This window comes from Pristis pectinata, chromosome 25, assembly GCF_009764475.1.
Source record: "Pristis pectinata isolate sPriPec2 chromosome 25, sPriPec2.1.pri, whole genome shotgun sequence".
In the NCBI taxonomy this organism is placed as follows: domain Eukaryota; kingdom Metazoa; phylum Chordata; class Chondrichthyes; order Rhinopristiformes; family Pristidae; genus Pristis; species Pristis pectinata.
Genome location: NC_067429.1, coordinates 30,199,209 through 30,221,950, shown reverse-complemented (window position 1 = coordinate 30,221,950; position 22,742 = coordinate 30,199,209). Strand labels below are relative to the sequence as shown.

The following is a 22,742-nucleotide window of genomic DNA, read 5'->3' as shown; positions in this document are numbered from 1 at the left end:
ACTGTTGTTAATGGCTTTCATCATTTTGTTGCTGGTTAATTGTAAACTGATCCACTCCTCAGGCTCTAATTGCCCTTGAGAAGGTGGTTGTGAGCTTTGAACCATTGCCCTCCTGGTGAAGGTGCTCCCACGGTGCAGCTGGGGACAGAGTTCCAGGATGGAGATCCAGTGACCGGTGACGTATTCCCAAATGTGGATGTTGTGTGACTTACAGAGGAACCTACAGGTGATGGTGCTCCAATGCACCTACAGCCCTAGTCCAACTTGGTCATAGAAGTCACAGGAGAGCCATTGAAGTAGTCAGGGAGAGCAACTGCAGTTCATTTTGTACATGATACTCACGCAGCCATAGTGCACTGGTGGCTGAGGGAACTCATGTTTAGAATGGTTGGTGAGTACCAACTGAATGGGCTTTTTTGTCCTGGATGGTGTCGAGCTTTTGGAGACACAAGAGACTGCACATGCCAGGATCTGGTACAACAAACAATCTGCTAATGCAGTGTCTCGACCCAAAACGTCGACAATTCCTTTCCCCCCACAGGTGCTGCTCGACACGCTGAGTTCCTCCAGCAGATCATTCGTTGCTTGCGTTCCTGGAGAGTTGCTGGAGCAGCACTCATTGAGGCAAGAGGAGAGGATCTCATGACATTCCCAACTTGTTTCTCTCAGACAAGGGAAAGACCCAAGTTACTCACCGCAGGATACTGAGACTTCATTCCAGCATTTTCAGTTTTCATTTCAGATTTTCAGCATCTGCCATTTTTTTTGGTTGATTTCATTCCCAACCTTCCACCTGCACCTGCCCTCATTGTATTTATGTAGTTAGCCCGGTTTCAGGTCAATAGTGACCCCTAGGATGTTGATGGTGGGTAATGCCATGGATTGTCGAGGGTCAGTGTTCAGATAGTCGTGTTGGAGATAGTGCCTGCCACTTTTGTGGCGTGCATGTTACTTGCCACTTATTAGCCCATGCTCATGCCTTGTTGCATGCAGGTACGAGCTGCTTTATTGGCTGAGGAGCTGCAAATGCAAATGAATATGGAGCGAGCATCCCCACTTTTGAACTTATGATGGAAGGCAAGTTGTTGGTGAAGCAGCTGAAGAGGTTGGGATAAGGACTTTACTCTGAGGGACACCTGTAGTGATGTCCTAGGGCTGGGATAATTGACTTCCAACAACCACACCATCATTTTTGTACAAGTTGTGGCTTCAACCACTGAAATTTTTCCCTTATTGCCCATTGACTTCAGTTTTACCAGAGCACCTTGATGCCACACTCGGTCAAACATTGTCTTGATGTCAAGGGCAGTCACACTTACCTATGAATTCAGTCCTCTGGTGTTGTGAGAAATCCACATGGCTGTCACGTGACAGTAATGACACTGACCCCCGCTGACCGGAGGACAGCATTGCTCCTCTGATCAGAAGTGATACTACTTGTCAATCAAGGTGCGGCCCCACCCACCCCTCAGGTGTGGGAGTACCTTTTGCCTCTGAACTTGCCTGACCACTCTGAACCTGCCTGACCAGTACCCTTTGTCTCTGAACCTGCTGACCATTGGCTGTGGCAGGAACCTTTGTCTTTGACTCCCACACCATTGACTCGTTTAAATCACAACAGTGAGGCTCCACCCGGCCTCCTAGCACCATAAAAAGGGTTGCATCCACTAGCCCTTCTTCTTTTGATGATCCCAGGAGTAGTGAGACAACGCTGCAGAGATCATTGGTAAGAGTGCATCACCACATGGTCAGGGAACATTTAGGGCCAATGCTAGTGTGGGACGGGCATTGAAGTGTTATATCCTGAAGTTGTACATTGTTACTGTGTACTAGTGTGTGTGTGTGTGTGTGTGTGTGTGTGTGTGAGAGAGAGAGAGAGAGAGAGAGAGAGAGAGAGAGTGAGTGTATTAGTGTGTATGAGTGTGTGTGGGCGTGTATTTTACCCCAGTTGTGCTTCCACTCTCGTGTTCGTGGTATCCTGTGTGTGAGTGAGCGTGTGTCTGTTCCCATCCATTCTGTCCCGTGTTTGCCTTTGTGATTAAACTAGTTTTGGTCTACAAAGCTTGCGTTCAGAGTCTTTGATCCTTAAGACAGAAAAGAACGATTTCACACAACATTTGGACATGCTCGATCACACTGTTGATGACGACTTCCATCATTTTGTTGTTGGTTAAGTGTAAACTGATTGGGTGGTAATTAGCCAGATTGGATTCATCCCCCATTTTGTGGACAAAACTGGGCAAGTTTCTATGCTATCGGGTAGATGCCAGTTATAACTGTATTGAAACAGCTTGGCTGGAAGTGCAGCTAGTTCTGGAACACGGATCTTCAGTACTCCAAGCAGAATGGTACCTGATCCTATAGCCTTTGCAGTACCCAGTGCTCTCCGTCATTTCTTGATATCCTGTGGAGTGAATCAAATTGGCTGGAGATTGGTTTCTGTGATGTTGGGGATCTCGGGAGGCAGTTGAGATGGACCATCCATTGGGCACTTCAGGCCGAAAGTGGCTGTGAATGCTTCGACCCTGCCTTCAACACTCAGTTGTTGAGGATGACAACATCCTTGGAGATTCATCCTCTTGACAGCTGTTTAATGTCCAGCTTCATCCACAACTAGACATGGTAGGACTGCAGAGTTTCAGTCTGATCTGTTGGCTGTCAGATCACCTGGCTCTGTATATTGAAAGCTATTTTGTGTTTAGCACACAGGTGGTCCTGTACTGCAGCTTCACTGAACTGACACCTCACCATTATATAATGTTGGATTTGACTGTCTTAAGTAGTTTTTTTAACATGCATAGTGTTTAATACACCTCAAGCAGCTGATCAAGGAATGGTCACTCTTAGCTTATTGGTTTATCCATCAGGTGAATATGTGTTTTCTCATTGGTGGATTTTGCCACAGGTACCTAATAGGTTTTCTGATTGGACTATTGTTAGCTAAGGAGTACCTCTTATCTCAGGTAGAAAAGGTGTCATTCTTCTGTTAATCTCTCTCTTGCTTATAAGAGATAAGATATCTTTATTAGTCACACATACATCAAAACACACAGTGAAATACATCTTTTGTGCAGAGTGTTCTGGGGGCAGCCTGCAAGTGTTGCCACACTTCTGACACCAACATAGTATACCCACAACTTCCTAACCTGTACATCTTTGGAATGTGGGAGGAAACTGGAGCACCCAGAGGAAACCCATACATATGGGGAGAACATACAAACTCCTTACAGACAGCTGCCAGAATTGAACCCAGGTCACTGGTGCTGTAATAGCATTACACTAACCGCTACACTACCGTGCCTCTCGGTCTCTTGACTATCTCTCTCTTGCTCTCTTTCCCCTGGCCCAAGATCATTTTTGGTTCCTTTGTCTCAGCTCAGCTCCCAGTAGTAAAGCCAGTGCCATGTGCTCTGTGACTGTTTCTTTGTTTTAAACTTTTCCAATAAAACTTTATGCACCAAGTTGTTTTCAACTCATTCTTGGACTCCTGAAAGAACCTGTGGATTCAAAAATAACTGGATCCAGCAATAAGTAGTCCTGGTGCTGCTCTCCAGCGTGCCCTCCACACTCCTCTTTGAACCCAGCTCTGTCACAATGTTGAGCAAAGAGCAAGCTCACAGAGAACCCAAATACAACACACTGGTACAATACTGGAGTCAGGATGCTTTCTCAGAACCAAACACAGGCAGCAACTGGAAGGAATCTTGCCTCAGGTATCTGAGGTGGAGTCCCAACACAAAAACTGGATATCCTTATCCTAAGAGGAACAGTGAAACCATGACAGCTCTAGGCAACCAGGAGACACAATATACCCAAAGGTTGACTAATACTCTGGCAACTAGTGCTAGAGAAACCCGGGTACTTATGCTAGGCCCCTGATGGAGCTCAGGTGTGTATCGTTATGCAATTAGTCATGCAGGGAATCCATGTGCTGCCCAACAAGTCATCATCAATGGAGCCGAATTGAGGCCAGTACTCGTAACCACGACAAGCTCGACTGCCTGGTTTGACAGTATTGGCAGGGTGAGGGATATGCAGGCCCACGAGGGTACAGGTTGTGGGGATGAACATTTCTGTTGCTGCCGATGGTCCACAGCACCTGATGGATGCCCAGTTTTGAGCTGCCAGATCTGTTCTGCGTCCATTCGATTTAGCACACACCCAGTGCCACACAACATGCAGGAGGATGTGCTCAATCTGAAGAAAGGACTTTGTCTCCCCAAAGACTGTGTGGAAGTTGGTTCCACCAATGTTACTGTGGACAGATGCATCTACCACAGGTAGACTGGTGAGGATGTGGTTTACTCTGGTGCTGGTTCACTCACTACCTGCCACAGACCCAGTCTGGCAGCTCTGGCCCTTAGGATTCAACAGCTCGGTCAGTTTTGGTGCTATGAAGCCACTCTTGGTGATGGACAATGAGGTCCTCACCCAGAGGATTTCTTGTGCGTTTACTAGTTTCAGTTCTGCTTCCAAGTTCTTTTCCACATGGTAGCATGTACCTGGTTGCTCACTGCGTTACCTGTTAGACCTTGTACCTCAGGTGGCTCAAACTTATCCTTATTTACTTCCTTCTCCCCAGAACCATGTACCTACAAGTGTAATTTTCCTCTGTCCACATAAACATCGCTCCTTTCTGTATGTATTTCTACACTAAAACCACCTGATCTTTCCCAGACTCCTTCCACCGTAATAAGTATGTGATCCCCACTCTCTCACAATAACTTTGCTGCTAGCTTCGGTTGCCTAGCTGGGGGTTGGGAGACGTGGTGCTTAGTCCCCTTTGGTTCAGCCCCTGAGCTCCCAGTTACAAGGCATTTCAGCTCCCATCCCCATTCCTATTCTTATTCCCACACTGACCTGAGCATCCTCGGCCGTCTCTGCTGCCAGGGTGAGGCGAAACGCAAACAAGAGGAACACCACCTCATATTCAGCCTGTGCAGCCTACAGCCCAGTGGTACAAACATTGAAGTTTCCAATTTCAGGTAATCTTCACCTCCTGTGTTCACCCCACTCTCTCATTTTGATCCACCTTCCTCCCTTTCTCATACTCCTCACCCCTCTTCCACCGACCTACCATCCACATACTTCCCCCAATGGATCCCCTCCCCCAGCTGGTTCTATCTGCCCATCTCTCTCTTAAATGGATCCCATTATCACCTTCCTTACTTGTCAGATTCCAGCACTGGTGGCCTTTGTGTCCCCACCTATCACCCTCCAGTAACCATCTCAATCTTCGTCCTCCCCGTCCTGCACCTGGCTCAATCTGCCCAGCATCCTTCACCCTTCCTTGGTCCATCCATCACGTACCGGCCCCTGTGTCCTCTTTATACTGGCTGTTTTACCTCTCTGCTCTCAGTCCTGATACTGGAAACATCAACAGTTCCTTCCCGCCACCACCCCCCCCCCCTCCCCCCACCACAGATGCTGCTCGACCCACTGAGTTTCTCCAGCAGTTCTTTTTTGCTTCTGATAACGTATGGTCATTATCCATAATTCATCAGGCTTTTTACTAGCCGGATGGGAACATTTCAGTGAGTAACCACCTTCTTCAAAACTACTTACCCCTCTAAAGCTGCACCTGCGCTCCTGATTTCCTCTTCTGTTCGCCTCCTCTATGGATCATGTTCCTGGGTCTACCAGTCTCCAGTTTTACCATCTTCCCACAAGGCAAACACCTTTCAGTGCATTACCCATAGGTGGTGATATTGAGGAAGAGTTAATCTCTTCGATACATCTAAACCATAGGCTGTTTTCCCAGCACTGACCCATCTCTGAGGCAATGGCCTCACCACAACTCCTGTGTAGTCTTTGGGCATTGCCACAGACACATGATCCAATCATCCCTCAGGATTCCTCTCCCAGTTTGAGAGGTACTCCTCTGGATTACTTCCCATTCTGTTTCCCGTTGTCCAATGCACACTGGTTTGGATCCCACCCAGCCTGAGACTTCACTGTGAATCTGGACAGGTTACAGGGTTTTCCAGGACTCCAGTCAGATCCCAGTGGTCTGCATGTGTTATAGAGAGATAGTTATACAGCTCTTCGGCCCAATTCATCCCTGCCGACCAAGTTGTCTACTTGAGCTAGTCCCTTTTGCCCGCATTTGGCACGTACTCCTCTAAACGTTTCCTATCCGTGTACCTGTCTAAATGTCTTTTAAATGTTGTAATTGTACCCGCCTCTACCACTTCGTCTGACAGCTCATTCCACAGACCCTCCACCCTCTGCGTGAAAAAATTGCCCGTCAGGTCCCCTTTAAATCTCGCCCCCTCTCACCTTCAATTTATACCCTCTAATTTTTAGACGACTCTACCCTGGGAGGAAGACTGTGACCATTTGGTGTATTTATGCCCCTCGTGATTTTACAAGGTCACCCTTCAGACTCCTATGTTCCAAGGAAAAAAGTCCCAGCCTATCCAGTCTCTCCTTATAGCTCAAGCCCTCCAGTCCTGGTAACATCCTCATGAATCTTTTCTTCATCCTTTCCAGCTTAGTTTGGTGTCGCCAAGGCCCCTGATTCCACTAAATATGTGTGAATTCCACACATGGATGTCCCCAGAGTGGGTCCTGAGGGGGCAGAGGTGTGATGCTGGTTAGGGCACCTTCTGGAGCAGTGAGTGCGTTGTGAAACAGATTCGAGGTCCCAGAGGCAAGGACTCTGAACACAGTCTTGGAGATAAATGATTTATTTACAAAAGACAAATGCAGGGAAAGGGTAACAGGAATAACACACACGCGCGTACAGTTTATAGCGAGCGTGGGAAAATTGCAACGGGTAGAATACACATACACACACACACACAATGAACTGGGTACAGACAATCAAGGAAAAACAATACAATACCCACCACCCCTTGACTCAGTGCCAGTACGGCTCTATGCTACCAGGGATACTAACTAGAACACTCCCAACCCTATTGACAGTGCACACCTCACCAACAGTTTCTCCAGCGCTGTTCCACGGTTCCTTGGCCTGGGATGAAGCAGGGTGATCCCTCGGGGCAGGCAAAAGAGAGAGCTGAGCACATGTGGCACTCTTTATACTGCTGGAGGTCTGGGGGGGGGGGTCCAGCCCAGGAAATTTACAGGGGGCCAACGGTCAGGTGTGCACTGATGGGTGGGGTGGGGCCAAGCCTTGATTGGCAGTGGTGTGTCTTCCGACCAGGTAGGGGCAGTGCTGTCACGTGACAGCCACAACCCTCCACAATACAGAGTGTGGGTCCCCTAGGGTCACGTACCCTCCAATATCCAGCATCTATTATGCTCCTGCACCATCTCTCAGATCACACAAGGTAGGGGTCTATGGCACTGGTGAGGGAAGGGAGGAGCCAGAGTGAAGTGACGGAAGGGCTGTGGGTTGGTCCTTTTGCTGACAGGGGATGCTTTCCCCTCCTTTGGCCACTGATCTGATTTTCACAGTAGTAATAAGCCATATCCCCAGCCCTTTTCTCAGACCCTTGCCGCCTGGTCCTCCCCATCAGCCTTCCTCTGGACCGCTACGTATGCTTCTGTCGGTACGGGGCAGCTCTGCTGTCACCTTCCCCTTCTGTGACCTCTGCACCCATGTTGTTTCCCTGCCACACTCTCAGAGCAGTTCTGTAGCCCAGCATCTTGTCGTAGTTTTTCCAAAGAGCAGGTGGGCATCCTCAGGATGTGGGTTTACACGTGATGCAGTTGACGTTTCAGACAGTGGGTGGGGGGGGGGGGGCAGATGTAGCTGGAGGTTGGGGAGTGTTAGTGTGTAACAACTGAGACTCACATAATGAGGGTGGGTGGGGGGAGGGAGGGTGTGTGTGAGGGTCTTGTGAAGAGGCTTGGGTTGGGGGTAAGAGAGCATTGGCTGGGAATTTCTATCAGACTGATTGTCTCCTCCACTGAGGCTCACCGATGCTGCTGTTTGCTCCAAATGGAACCCAAGCCACGTTGCCCCAGGATGTGAGGGGGTGGGAGTCTGGTACCACCAGAGCCGCTGTATCTCACTCTCGGGGGGGGGGGGGGGTAGATGCCAATGGGCTGTACCCTGCAGAAGATGAGGTTGGTGACATCTTGCCTGACAAGTGTCCATAGCTTCACTCCTCAATGGCATGGATTGGGTGGCGTGAGTTAGTCACTGTGTGAACTCACCGGCACCAACTTCGGTGCAACTGGAGTGATGCACCAAAAGATCGGTTTGAGCAGCCAATCTCCACTGATTCACTCTGCGGAGAGAACCCTAAATCCAATGTGCAGTGCTTCCAGTTATGACACTGGATCTGCTATCAGCCACATTACGGTTAAAGGACAGAAATGGCCTCGAGAATTTGCTGCACATATTCTAAATAAAAGTGAATGCAATTACATATTAAGTGAGAAGGAAGTACTAACAATTATCTCTGGGGTGAAGAAATTCCATCTATTTCTTTGGAACAACTCATTGTTCTCCTGACAGATCACAAACACTTACTGCTGCTCCTGGGTCCTAAGGCCACCAGGATGCAACCATGGGCAGTTCTGTAGACACAATGTGATTGATCGTATATTGTTCATCAAAGCTGGAGATGCTCTGTCCCGATAACCATGTGAATCGCGTGGGGGTGGGGGTGGGAGTTTTGTGGTGTAGGACAAAGACCGCTAGATAGTTCATGGTGTTCAAGCCAGGAAAGGTTTCTTCAAGCTCGTGTATGTGACAGATCTCCAGGCACTGAAGTAGTCATGAAGTGTTTTTATACATCAGACAGGGGCTGATGTTCAGCAGTTGCCCTAAACCCACACAATGAGATTAGTCCCAAAACTGGCTGCTAATCTCATTGTGTGGGCTCAGCTGGACATCACCCTGTGAACAACCAAACATCTGGTTCTGATGAAGGATCTTTGACCTGAAATACTAGCCCCATTTCCCTCTCCACAGATGCTACCTGACCTGCTGAGTTTCTCCGGCACTTTTTAAGTCAGATTTCCAGCATCTACAGTTTTGTTTTAGATTTTCATCTGTTTTGTGGTATTCTTACCTCTTCCTCATCACCTCTTGCTGCAGGCTCTAATCTGTCGACATCTAATACTGATCATGCCTAATGTTCTTCAACGCCATAATGTCTGCTCACTCTGCAGGACAAATTCACCAGCCTGCAGGTTTAACTCGTTTCCTTAATAAGTGAAGATCATTTGGCAGGGAATGTAATGAGGGTTTCGTCTGTGTCTTCGTCTGTGTGTCCCTGTGTCTGTGTGTCTGCCTGTGTGTGGTGTGTTTACCACACACTCGGGATCCTTGCTGTTAGTGGTAGAATGTGCATCTGCTTGTTTTGCAGCTCCTTGTAGTTAGAGCTCACCAGCACACCCCATAAACCCCGAGGTCTATTCAAAATCCATCACAATCCAACAAACATGGAATGGGGTGGATTCTTTGGGACAAGGGCCATCCATTGAAGTTGTGCCGGCTGCCGGTACTGGCAGAGCAACGGTCCGGCTCAGGGGCAGTACAGGCCTACGTGGTAGAGAGAGGACGTAGAACCCTGAAGTCACCCCTCTGGTGTCTGGACAGATCTGGTTCACCGGCAAACATTGCAGGGACATTCCTTCACACCAGGTTGCCATTAGGAATGTGGTGATTAGGACTGGCTGAGGAAATGTTGCAGAGAGAGGGGGCAGCTGGAACTTCCAGATGCTGAGCAGCGTCCTCCATGTCAAGCCCTCCGCCCGTGAGGCGCGTGTGCCTGTCAGTGATATGTGGCATGCATGGAAGCAGGGTGTCTGCCAGTGTTCTGTGTTTAGTCAGGCTGCAGCAGCTGCTCTCCGGTACCTTCAGCTTGGAAATGGTTCCCCAGCTCTCAGATCATTTCTCTCAGTTGCCGTGGTTTGAGTTCTTGGCCAACCGGTCATTGACAAGCAGCAGCGGGGAGGAGAGCAAGTTCACCAGGCACCAACCACTTCTGCCACAGCTTCTCCCTGCCCAAGGTGTACGCAGCCCACCCTTGTCTCAGCACACTCTGACCTCGTCACCCTGCTCCCACCTAGCCTTCTCCGTGCACCCTGACCCCTCCCTCCCCCACGCACTCTGACCCTCCCCTCCTCACGCACCCTGACCTCTCTCCTCCCCTCCCCGCACATCCTGACCCCTCCCCTTCCTGCCCACTCCAACTGCACAACTCCCCCACTCACTACAACCTCTCCCCTCCCCATGCACTCTGACCCCTGTCCTGCCCCATTCATTCCAACCCCTCCCCAGCCACTCCAATCCCCTCACCTCCCTACCCTCCAACAGCACCCCACACCCACTCCCTCACCCCTCCTCTGACTAGTCCAACTTCTCCCCTCTCCCTGATACTCCAAAGGTGCTGGCCTGCTGTGCAGGATGTTGTTTTGACCTCAGGACCAGCTTGAAACCTTCACCGCTGCCATCAGCTCTGTATTCCAGTTTGGATTGCTAACACTCTCTGACTTGTTCTCCAACCTACAGCGAAAGTACATTGAATGGCAGAGCATCAGGCAGGAGGCTGGGACCATGAAACAGCAGCAAAGGTCTTGAGCCAAATCTGACCAAGTGCCTATTTATTGGGACATTAACAGAAAGTCACTGCATTAGCCGTCAGCTCCCAGGCACTTGGGTCTCATCAGTTGTTGAGCCGGATGTGTGGTCCATGAAAGAATCTCCATCGAGCAGAAGGGGCTGTCATATCTGACCATCAGCCAAGTCGTAATACTCTGTGGAGAAAAGACCAGGGCCTCCAGTAATTTCAGTGCAAAGCTCCCAGATTACAAGCGGGCCCACAAACTCAATGGAAAGAGGATTCAGAGTATGAAAGGTGCTATGTAAATGTAGTCCTTTACTTCTAAATTGAGAGAAAACTTGGATAAACCTAATTGGAGATACACTCCATTAACTGTTTCACCTTTCCCTGCAGATTCCCTATAACTGCATTTATGTAGTGCCTTTAACATGAAGCATTTTCCAATCAAGCTTTTGCAAACAAAAATTGACAGAAGCCAAAACTTGCCTCAGTGAGAACAATGACCAAAAGCTTGGCTTAGACGTGAATCTCCAAAAGGGTTTTGAAAGAGAAGTGGGGTGTATAGGGCAGTGGAAATCAGGAACACTCTCCCTAGAAGTTGTGCATTCTGGGGAAATCAATGAGATTTGGAAGATCGAGAAGTGTACCCATAAGTTCTTCTATATTGCTATTCAACAGGACAGAGCTTCTAACCGAACATCCATAGTCGTTGCAGGCAACACCCAACTAACGGCAGTGGCTGATACAAAAATGTATCAAAAGTCATACTAGAAGCATACCTGGTTTCTAAGAAGTACATACAGATCCAATGTTTGTCCTTTTTATAAAACAGTACCAAAACCACAATGACCACCAACATGTAATAAATTATTCTATTAATTATTAACATACAATGGAAAATTATACATTTACAGGCAACAACTCTAAATTTAACTAAACCAGTTCTACTCATTTTCCAGTGCTCAACTCCAGCACTACAAGATGAACTAACACTCTGCATTATGTCCTCCTGATTCTGATAAAGCCAACAAATGAATTCTGCAGCGGGCTTCATAGAAGAGTTACAACCAAAAGGAACCCGTTCCACCACGAGATATTTATCCAGTTCTTTCCTGAAGACCACAATGGAACCTGTCCCCATCACATCTGCAGACAGTGTGTTCCAGATCCCAATCACACACTGTAAAAAAAATGTTTTCCCCATATGTGTTTCGTCACACATTCAGTACTAAAGTGCTACTTTGCACAATTAAACTATATCACATACATTTCTAAACGTTACTATTTAAAACCCCAAACCTAACACAGATCATTTTCTACGACAATACTTACAAATTTACATTGTTACCATAATAACCCCAAATATGCAACCTCAATAATAGAAATGCCTGACCTAATTTTTTCCTTAATGCTATCCATCAACTTCCCTAGCTGTCGTGTATCATTGAACCAAAAGACAGACACCACTTCCAAATGGCGAGGTCTGTGAACACTTACAACACTCTGAAAGCAAGATTGCTCTCTCCACTGTGCCCTGGACTTGAACTGCTCACCGAGGAATGTCACACCGAGACATCTCACCCTGATCTGCATTCCTGACTCTCCTGGGGCTGTGTCCCATAACATTTTCCTTTCAGTTTGTGGAGGACTTCCCACATCATTGGCACCTTCCACTCAAGTGCCCCTTGGCCACTGTGAGGCTGGATTTGCTCTACTTACTCCAGCACCATGAAGTAGACATGCCCTCACTGGTGAGCACGCACAATTCTGCATTCTCCCAGGTCTCATAAAACACTTCTACAAATTTTTTTTAATGTCCCAGTAGATTTATTATTCACTATTTTTCCTAGATATGCGAAGCAAGTTTCTTACAGAGAGCGTGGTAGCTGCCTGGATTGTAGTGCCGGGGGAGGTGGTGGAAGGAGACACAACAGCAACTTTTGAGAGGCATTTAGACAGACATATGAACAGGCAGGGAATGGAGGGATACGGACCATGTGCAGGCAGATGGGACTAGTACAAAATGGTATCATGGTTGGGCCGAAGGGCCTGTGCCGTACTGCTCTATGTGAAGGTGTCGTCGGAGTTGGACTCTCACTTTTCCATGTACTCATGCCCCCTACATCTCTTGACGCCACACTCAGGCATCTGACAGAAATCTCTTCTGCATGCACCTTTTGTTCTGGGACACCTTCTATCTTTCCTCCTCTTGAGAAAACTTTACATTTCTTTGTTTCTCTCACCTTGTAACGTTACCCATGCAACCCCTCTCTGGGCAGACTCCATTTACAATGGTGACAGTACATTGCTAGCTTTGGTCCCCCCACTACACTTTCTTCCCTGGAGAGACTCACCCGCCTTTGTCACGCCCTCCTCTCCAGGCATGTCGTTCCTGCCTTCAGATAGTGCAATAGAGACTACCGATGTTTTATTCTCCGTGATGTTCCCTGCACCGGCTATAGCTGTTGGTGTGACCTCTCTGGGACCCTGCAGTCCGCTTGAAGTGTTCATGCGCAGGGCCAGTGGGAAGTACGGGGATTTGGGAAATGCCCAGCAGATAAAATGGAGCTGCTGTATTGTGACAGGTTCTAGAGTCATAGAGTTATAGAGAGATACAGCACAGCCCATGGAGTTAGCATCAACCAACAACCACCCATTGACACTGTTCCTACGTTAATCCATTTTATCCTTCCCACATTCCCAACAATTCCCCCCAGATTCTACCACTCGCCCACACACTGAGAGTAACTTACAGCAGCCAATTAATCTACCAACCCACACACCTTTGGGATGTGGGAGGAAATTGGAACGGCCAAAGGAAACCCACGTGGTCACAGGGAGAAGGTGCAAACTCCATGTAGGCAGCACCGGAGGTCAGGATTGAACTCGGGTCACTGGAGCCGTGAGGCAGCAGCTCTGCCAGCTGCGTCACTGTGTTACCCACAGGTTCTTGTTAAGGGGAAGCTCTGGTTAAAGCAAAGACCACCTCAGCACTGTCTTTCCCTGCAGATCCAGGAAGAATATAGAGTGAAGGACAGTTTATGAGGCACCATGATGGAGTGTAAGGTAATTCCTGCTTACCTGAGGCCGGGAGGACGTCTGCTCCCACTGTCCCTGTGGCACTTGGTGGTGGGGGTGGAGGAACAGCTTGACTAGGAGACAACAATCCAAAAACTCTGGTTAAACACGAACCACTTTAAGCAAATGAACCATCTGATCTGACCAGGGTTTGTTAATTGCTGGTTGCTGGACTTGTTACCCAGTAGATCAGCTCTATCGCTTCAGATCATCCAGTCACACACCTGCTGCTTACAGCCTTAACCTAAAGTCTCTGCTCATTGGGCTTTGTGGAATCACCACGACCCAGAAAGAGGCCATTCCACCCATTGTCCCTGCCACCTCTCTATAAAGCAATACTATTAGTCCTAATCTTAATCCTGACCTTAACCTAGTCTATTACTCCAGCCCTGGAAGTTTCTGTCCCTGAGGTCCTGATCCAAATTTTTCTGCTGGCATTGATTGTTTCCAATGGCACCAACCTCGTGTGCAGCAAATACCAGGTCCTAAACACTTACTGCTTTCGAGAGGTTCTTCCTCATCTCCCCCCAACTTTTGCTAAAATACTTACCTCAGTGTCCCCTTGCCTTTGTACAATCAGCTTTCCTCTGCCTTCCTTACTTAATCTTGGACAGCCTTGCCAACGTTCCCTTTAACCTCTGTTGCTTAAAGATCTTGCTGCCTGCAGGCACGGGCTGCTTCATTTGCTGAGGTGCAGAGCAAGTGGAATTTAACATTGTGCGATCATCAGCGAACATCCCACTCTTGACTTTTTGACAGAGGAAGCAAAGAAAAGGATACCACCCTGAAGAGCTCCTGCAGTGATGTGCTAGGGCTAGGATTTAGTTGTCCACCCCAGATGTCATCTGTGCCCCATGGGGCATGGGTGGCCTTCTCTCCTTCCATGGCTCCTCACTCCTGGATGTCTCCTAGCTACTGGGGCTGGGTGCCATGACAATGGCAGCCATGGAACCACTGAGGACCTGTTGAAGGGAGCCAGAGGAGTCCTCAGGGTAAGATGAGTTGGAGAGACTGCACCGGCCTTTCTCCCCAGAGAGGTCTGAATATTATGTTATCTGTGGAATCTGTGGATGTGGAATCTGTGGTTAGTGTAGCGGTTGGCATAACGTTATTATTGCGCCAGTGACCCGGGTTCAATTCTGGCCGCTGTCTGTAAAGAGTTTGTATGTTCTCCCTGTGGGTTTTCTCCGGGTGCTCCGGTTTCCTCCCACATTCCAAAGACGTACTGGTTAGGAAGTTGCGGGCGTGCTATGTTGGCGCAGGAAGAGTGGTGACACTTGGGGGCTGCCCCCAGAACACTCTGCACAGAAGACGCATTTTGCTGTGTGTTTCGATGTACACATGACTAATAAAGAAATCCTAGTCTTCTTTTAAGGGCCTTGGACCAGGTGCTGATCCTTACACACAGCGAGTGAGTGAGTGGTGCTGGGCAGGACAGAAAAGAGCTGGAGCAGACAGAAGGACCCTTACTCATGGAGTTGCTGACAGATTCCTACTGAAACCACTGATCCCAAATCCTTGATTTATCCTTGGGAAACCCCAATCCGCTGGATATGGGACAAGTTGTAACCTCCGATTCCTGCTGGTGATGACATTAGTGAATGAAAAGTCTGCGTAAACCCTTCCCCCATCAGAATACTTACAACTCTCTGCGGGGATTTGGAGGTCCATCCCTGCTGATGTGCCGCACTGCTGGCTGCAGGCTCCCCTGTGGTAATCTCATTGTATGGTATGTCTGAGGCTGGACCTGGGGTGGCAGTGTTGGCCATGAGGGATACGAAGGGTACGGCCAGGATTCGTAGTGATGGTGACAAACTGTGTCTGGCTCACTCTCTTCCATTCTGATTGATATTGGGTTCTAAACGCAACACATGAAAGACAACAGTCACTAGTTGTCATCTTAGATCTGACATCTTTCTGTTCAACACATGTACATCCCCATCATTACCTCATCTCCCTCTCAGTCTCCTGCGGGGAGATTCAGATGAACTCTTTAGAACGATCTCGTCTACCTACCAAATGCAAATTGGGTGAGCGTTTGCGGACTACCAGCGCTCAGTATGTAGTGGTGACCCTCAGCTTCCCATTGCCCATTGCTTTAATTCCTCATCCCACTCCCACTCTGACCTTTCGGTCTGTGGCCTACACTGTTACAATGAGGCCTAATGCAAGCTTCAGGAACAACATCTCATCTTCCGTCTGGGCACGTTTCACCATTCTGGACACAATATTACATTTCCTCACCATAGAAAGCATCCTATCTGGATGCATCTCGGTTTGGTACGGCAACTGCTCTGCCCGGGACCAGAAGAAACTGCAGAGAGTTGTGGACACAGCCCAGCACATCACAGAAACCAGCCTCCCCTCTATGGACTCTGTCTATACCTCTCGCTGTCTTGATGAAGCAGCCAGCATAATCAAAGACCCCACCCACCCGGGTCATTCTCTCTTCTCCCCTCTCCCATCAGGCAGAAGATACAGGAGGCTGAGGGCACGTACCACTAGGCTCAAGCACAGCTTCTACCCCACTGTGATAAGACTATTGAATAGTTTCCTTATACGATGAGATGGACTCTTGACCTCACAATCTACCTTGTTATGACCTTGCACCTTGCTGTCTACCCAATACACTTTACTGTATTCTGTTATAGTTTTTACACTGTACTACCTTAATGCACTGTGTAATGAATTGATCTGTACAAACGGTATGTAAGACAAGTTTTTCACTGTACAAGTGACAACAATAAACCAATTTCAATACCCTTCCCTTTACTCTCCCCTGCCCTCATGTCCTGCCCATCTATTCCCCACCTCCGTCTCATTATTGCCTACTGCCCTCTCCTACCAGATTCCTCCTTCTTCAGCCCTTCGCCTCTTCCAACTATCACCTCTCGGCTTCTTACGTCGCTCTCTTTCAACACCTCTCCCCCACCCAGCTACCTTCCCCCCTCACCTGGACTCACCTGTCCCCCGCCAGCCTGTGCTCCTCCCCTTCCCCCCGCCTCCTTATTCTGGCTTCTGCCCTCTTCCTTTCCAGTCCCGATGAAGGGTCTCGACCCGAAACGTCGACTGTTTATTTCCCTCCATAGATGCTGCACGACCTGCTGGGTTCCTCCAGCACTTTGTGCGTGTTGCTCCAGATGCCAGCATCTGCAGAATCTTGTGTCGCAATATTAAATTCTCCAACTTTAGGTACCTCGCTCTTCTTTCTGTCTGAGTCAGAACTGTCCATTTCTGCCTGTCATTATTTTGGCTCCATTTTCCCTTTTCTACTAGTATGGTCTGGCCTGCTGGGCACCCTGGTGCTAACAACACATGGCACAGGATTATGTGCTTCTAACTGCTACTCCAACTACCACAGTAGCTCATTTGGTCTCCCCTATCAGAGATATTCCCCTTGCTCTACCATCTCTCCACACTTCCTCTGTCACTGAAAACTAACTTGTTTTCTCTCTTTCCCAGTCGCAATGAAGGGTCTCAGACCTGAAACATTAAACCTCTTTCTACAGACAACCTGCTGGAGGAACTCAGCGGGTCAAGCAGCAGCTGTGGTAGGAAAGGAATTGTCGCTATTTCAGGTCAAAACCCTGCATCAAAACTCTGCTCGACCCGCTGAGTTCCTCCAGCAGATTGTTGCTTCACGTTCCAACATCTGCAGTCTCCTGTGTGCGAACAACACGAGTATCTGGTTGTGTATGGCTGTGAATGCTCCTTGGAAGCGGTTTGGGTTGTAAGTCTGATCCTCGGAATAAAAGCCTTGTGCAGCACCGGATTGGACACAGTAAAAGCTCCATTAACGAATACTTCCAGACTGACATCAGGGCAGCACTGAGGGAACACCCCAACTGACCTTTGGTTAACTACGCATTTGATTAACTGTCACCTGCCAAGCCCAGCACAGAGGGATAACTGAGCAGTCACTGCATTCCACTTTCTGTGATGCTGTTTGAGGGATGGATATTGATCAGCCCGTGATGTGGGATCTGTCGTTCCCCCACCGAAAATGCGGACAGGGCCTCAAAGTTAGCAACTCGTTCAGAGGATGACACTTCCGACAGTGTAGCATTCCCTCGGTCCTTCACTGAGTGCCTAATGTCTCAGGAATGGGATTCCCAACTATGATCCTCAGACCCTGTCTGGAGTGCCAACACTAAGCCATAGCTCACAACTAGGTTACAGGCACATTGGTGGTGTGAAGGCTGGAGGGGTGGGGGAGGAGTTGAAAGAGAGTGACCTCTGACCTGTTTGACGTACTGTGGCTGTGTGTTGTACCCGAAGCTGGAGAGTGCTGCCATGGTGATGTTGTTCATGATCACTTGATGCATCTGCGCGTTCTGTATCATCATCAGTTCCACCAGTTCTGGGGAAGGAAATGCATTGACCGTCATGATTACAGGCACCGGCTCGCCCACCCAGTGAACAACATATCAGGGATACGAACAGATCCAAGCTGAAAGAACAGATTGAGTCCAAGTGAAGAAGCTTTACCTCAAAGATGACTTTTCATAAATATCCTGTATTTAGTCTTTAATAACTCCCTTAAATCCCTTGTCACACTCACTCCATTTTATCTGAATTATTCCTTGCGCCAGATCCTGCTCATTTTACTCATTTTTACACGTTTAACATTTTTCATGTATTTGTCAAAATCATTGACCATGTTATTGGTTAATGCCTTATCACGCACTCCCAGAGTGTGGAGATTGTTGGTTAGGTACAGAGTAAAGCTCCACCTACACTGTCATAGGGATATATAGTACAGAAGCAGACCCTTTGGCCCAACTCATTTACGTCAATCAAGCTGCCTTCCTGAGCCAGTCCCATTTGCCTGTATTTGGTCCATATCCCTCTGAACCTTTCCTATCCATGAATCTGTCAAACGTTGTAAATGTACCCACCTCTACCACTTCCTCTGGCAGCTCGTTCCATATACCCCACTACCCTCTGTGTGAAAAATTTACCCCTCAGGTCCCCTTTAAATCTTTCCCCTCTCACCTTAAACCTGTGTCCTCTAGTTTTAGACTCCACTACCCTGGGGGAGAAAGACCGTGACCATCCACCTTATCTATGCCCCTCACGATTTCATAAACCTCTATAAGGTCACTCCTCAGAATCGTTTAATCCAGGGAAAACAGTCCCAGCCTGTCCAGTCTCTCCTTATAATTCAAGCCCTCCAGTCCTGGCAAGATCCTTGTGAATTTTTTCTGCACCCTCTTTAGCTTATTCATATCCTTCCTACAGTATGGCGCCAGAATTGCACACCATCAGCTTATCAGCAGGACATCCCAACTATTGCATTCGATGCCCCGTCCGAGGAAGGCAAGTGTGCCATACGCTTTCTTCACCACCTGTGTCGCCACCTTCAGGGAACTATGTACTTGATGTACTTGTACCCCAAGGTCTCCCTATTCTACAACATTCCCCTTGGCCCTGTCATTTACTATGTAAGTCCTGCCCTGGTTCAACTTCTCAAAATCCACCACTTCACACTTGCTGAATTAAATTCCATCCACCATTCCTTGGCCCACTTTCTGAGTTGATCTAGGTCCTGTTGTAACCTGTTGTCCACGGCACCAGGAATTGTGGTATGATCTGCAAATGTTGCCACCTAAATTCTCATCCAAATCATTAATATATGACAAATTACTGGGGACCCAGCATTGATCCTTGTGGCACACTGCTAGTCACAGGTCAATTTTGTAAACAATTGGCTCACTCACCCTGGGTCCATGTAATCTAATCTTCTGGACCATCCTACCATACGGGACCTTGTCAACAGCCTTGCTAAGATCCATGTAGACAATGGTTACTGTCCTGCCTTCGTCAATCCTCTTGGTCACTCTTCAAAAGACTCCATTACATTCTTGAGACGTGATTTCCCACACTCAGAGCCATGCTGATTATCTCTAATCAGCCATTGCCTTTCCAAATGCAGGTAGATCTTGTCTCTCAGAATCCCCTCCAGTAACTTTCCCACCACTGATATTAGGCTAACCAGCCTGTAGTTCCCTGGTTTGTCCTTGCAGCCCTTCTTAAATAAAGGCACAATCTTAGCCACCCTCCAGTCTTCCACTACCTCACCCGTGGCTAAGGAAGATACAAAAATCTCTGCCAGGATCTCAGCAATTTCTTCCCTTGCTTCCCACAAGGGATACACTTGGTCAGGCCCTGGGGATTTATCCACCTTTATGCATCTCAAGACTGCCAACACCTCCTCTTTCAGAATGTCGACATGTTTCAGGACGTCACTGTTCTCTTCCCTGAATTCAGTAGCTTCCACAATAAATACAGACGAGAAGTAATCACTTAACACCTCATCCATCTCCTGTGGCTCCACACATGTATAACCACATTGATCCCTAAGGGGACCTATTCTCTCCCTAGTTACCCTTTTGCTCTTAACACACTTGTAGAATTTCTCAGGATTCTCATTCACCTTATCTGCCAAGGATATCTCGTGTTCCCCTTCTGCCCTCCTGACTATCTTCTCAAGTGCACCCCTACATCCCTAATACTCCTCAAGGGATATGATGGCTCCCAACTGTCGATACCTGACATATGCCTCCTTTTTCCTGACCAGAGCCTCAACATCCCTCATCAGCCAGGATTCCCTGCCGGCCTTGCCCTTCACTCTAACAGGAAGATGCTGGCCCTGAACTCTTCCTATCTCACTTTGAAAAGCCTCCCACTTGCAAAACTTCCCTTTGCCTGTGAACAGTCTCTCCTGATCAACCTACAAAATGCTGAAGGAACTCAGCGGGTCAGGCAGCGACTGTGGACGGAAATGGACAGTCGACATTTTGGGTCGAGACCCTTCATCTGGACTATAAGCTAGAGGGGAGGTAGCCAGTATAAAGACGGGAGGGTGAGTGGGAGGGGTGGGGTAAGAGCTGGTAAGCGATAGGTGGATCCAGGTGAGGAGGGGTGGTAGGCAGGTCTTCCCCCCTACTGGGCTAGTTTACACCCTGTGAGTGGCTTTAGATCAGGATAGTGGTTCCCCCTCCAGTTCAGGTGTAATCCGTCCCACTTGTACAGGTCATTGATGCCAATGTGTCCAATGACCTCCAGCTGCTCACCCTTCCCCTTGAGAACATTCTCCAACTAATTGGCGACTTTGTTGACCCTGGCACCCGGGAGGCAACATACCATCCTGGAGTCTCGTTTACAGCCGCAGTAACTCCTGTCTGTCCCCCAACGAGCGAGACTCCTATCACTACAGCTCTCCTAGATCCCACCCTCCACTCTGTGCATCACAGCTAGTCATGCCACGGACTTGGCTTCCGCTACTGCTACTCTCCTCTGAAAGGCCATCCTGCCCAATACTACCCAAAACAAGGTACTTGTTACTGAGGGGAATGGTCACAGTGGAATCAAATCAGAATCAGAACCAGATTTATTATCGATGACGTGCAATTTGTTGTTTTGCGGCAGCAGTACGATCCCTGCTCCCTCTGCCTTTCCTGGTGGTCACCCAACCATCTGCGGCCTGCTCCTTCAGCGTGACTGCCTCATTAAACCTCCTGTCTCTGATGCTCTCGGTATCATGGATGCTCCTGAGCGAGTCCAACTGCAGCTCCAGCCGCTGGATGCGGTCAGTCGGCTTCCCACTTCCCACAGCTGTAGTCACCAGGGACACTGGGAGTTTCCCTGATCTCCCACATTCTGCAGGAGGAGCTGTGACCACCCGGACTGTCATCTCCAAACCACCGAGACTACAGAGGAAAGTGAAAGATCTTACCTTATCTTACCTGACCACTGTGCAGACTTGTCGCTGAAGGCTCTCGAGGGCTGGGACAGGATGGATTAGGTAGAGAATAAAATTCTCTCTACATTGTCCCTTCACACTCAGTCAGGGTAGGGTCAGCATGGATAAACACAGAGTAAAGCTCCCCTACCCTGTCCTGCCACACGTTCCTAGGTTAGGACAGCAACGTTCTCTCTACACTGCCCCACCACACATCCCAGGACAGGGCCAGCACAGGTATGATAGAGGGCAAAGATCCTTTGTATCTCAGGTGGAGTAACCTGGTGATATTCCCTTCCTGCAGCAGTCTCTCTCCCTTTCTTTGAAATGGAAGATAATCCACTGCAGGGTCACGCTAGAAGTGGAAGCTTCGTGCTGTGTGGGAACATCGGAGAGGCAGCCGGGTGACTGATGGAAGACGGGACTTTGAGAACACAGCGGATACTCAGTCACCAGGCAGCGTCCGTGGAGAGAGAAGCAGAGTTCACATTTCCACTCGACGATCTTCCGCTAGAACCGGGTGCGTCAGGTTCCGACTCAGGATCTCGGAACGCTGACTCTCCACGGACGCTGCCTGACCCGATGAGCGTTTCCAGCTTCTCCACTTCTAATCCCACGGACAACGTGAAGCGTGACAATGAGCCCGTGACTGCTCAGTCCTACAGCTCCTGCTGATCTGAGCCCATCTGTGTCAGGGCAGTCTGTGTGTCAGGGCAGTCTGTGGGTCGGGTGGGGTCGGGTCAAGAGGTGGGCATCAGCAAACAGAGGAAGAAAGCATTGTTTCCAGCTGCGACTGCGAGCCAGAAGCAACACCTGACCTGAACAGGGTCAGGGTTTAATGTGTAACCCGGTACTGACCAACATTGCCATCCTCACAAGGATACATCACTCAGCACTTCCTCATGATCCCCAGTGTTAGACAGGCCCACAGCAGCACAGTGCCAGCTCCCACCCGCTACGAGGCTTGGCAGGTACTGGGGCTCACCACTGATGGAGACCATCTTACCTTCCTTCATATGTCCGTTCCTGATTGGTGGGATCTGAGGTTGCTGGGGTGGAGGGAGCTGCTGGATTATAGTCGCTGGCTGCTGAGGAACCTGCAGGAAAGCAGAAAGGCTGAAATCACACAGAGGAGGAGTCACTGAGGCCAGGGGTTCAGGAGGATAGGTTCTCAGCATCCAGGGTGGTACTGCAACTGGACATGGACCCCACCTGTTCCTGCTGTGGAGAATGGCTGCTGTGTACAATATCCACACACAGTCCCCCAGGGTATCCGTGCCCCTGGAGAATGGTCGCTGCACATTCACCCCCACAGGAGCAGAAGGTCTAACACACACGTCCCAAAGTAGACTGATGACAGGAACACACTCCATCACCACAGAGTCCCCACTGCACACTACACACCCCACACTCCCCACCCCACCCTCACCCAC

General features: G+C 48.9%; 1 protein-coding gene across 1 annotated transcript; it reads right to left on the bottom strand.

Moving 5' to 3' along the window:
* Positions 1-10,531: 10,531 nt before the first annotated feature.
* LOC127583137 (proline-rich protein 29-like) lies at positions 10,532-22,372 on the bottom strand. The gene is made up of 5 exons (XM_052038930.1): positions 22,316-22,372; positions 17,807-17,925; positions 15,209-15,423; positions 13,569-13,639; positions 10,532-10,680 (listed from the first exon to the last, which is right to left on the bottom strand). Exons 1-5 carry the CDS (start codon positions 22,323-22,325, stop codon positions 10,649-10,651), a joined length of 447 nt encoding a protein of 148 aa, XP_051894890.1. The 5' UTR covers positions 22,326-22,372; the 3' UTR covers positions 10,532-10,648.
* Between the last annotated feature and the right edge of the window lie 370 nt (positions 22,373-22,742).

Bases quoted from the DNA above. Each gene is read 5' to 3' on its own strand.
- LOC127583137 (XM_052038930.1), bottom strand. The intron at 13,640-15,208 runs GTAAGTATTCTG...GTTGTCTCCTAG, and splicing joins CCAAATCCCCGCAGAGAGTT to TCAAGCTGTTCCTCCACCCC. The intron at 10,681-13,568 runs GTAAGCAGGAAT...TTTTCTCCACAG, and splicing joins AGACGTCCTCCCGGCCTCAG to AGTATTACGACTTGGCTGAT.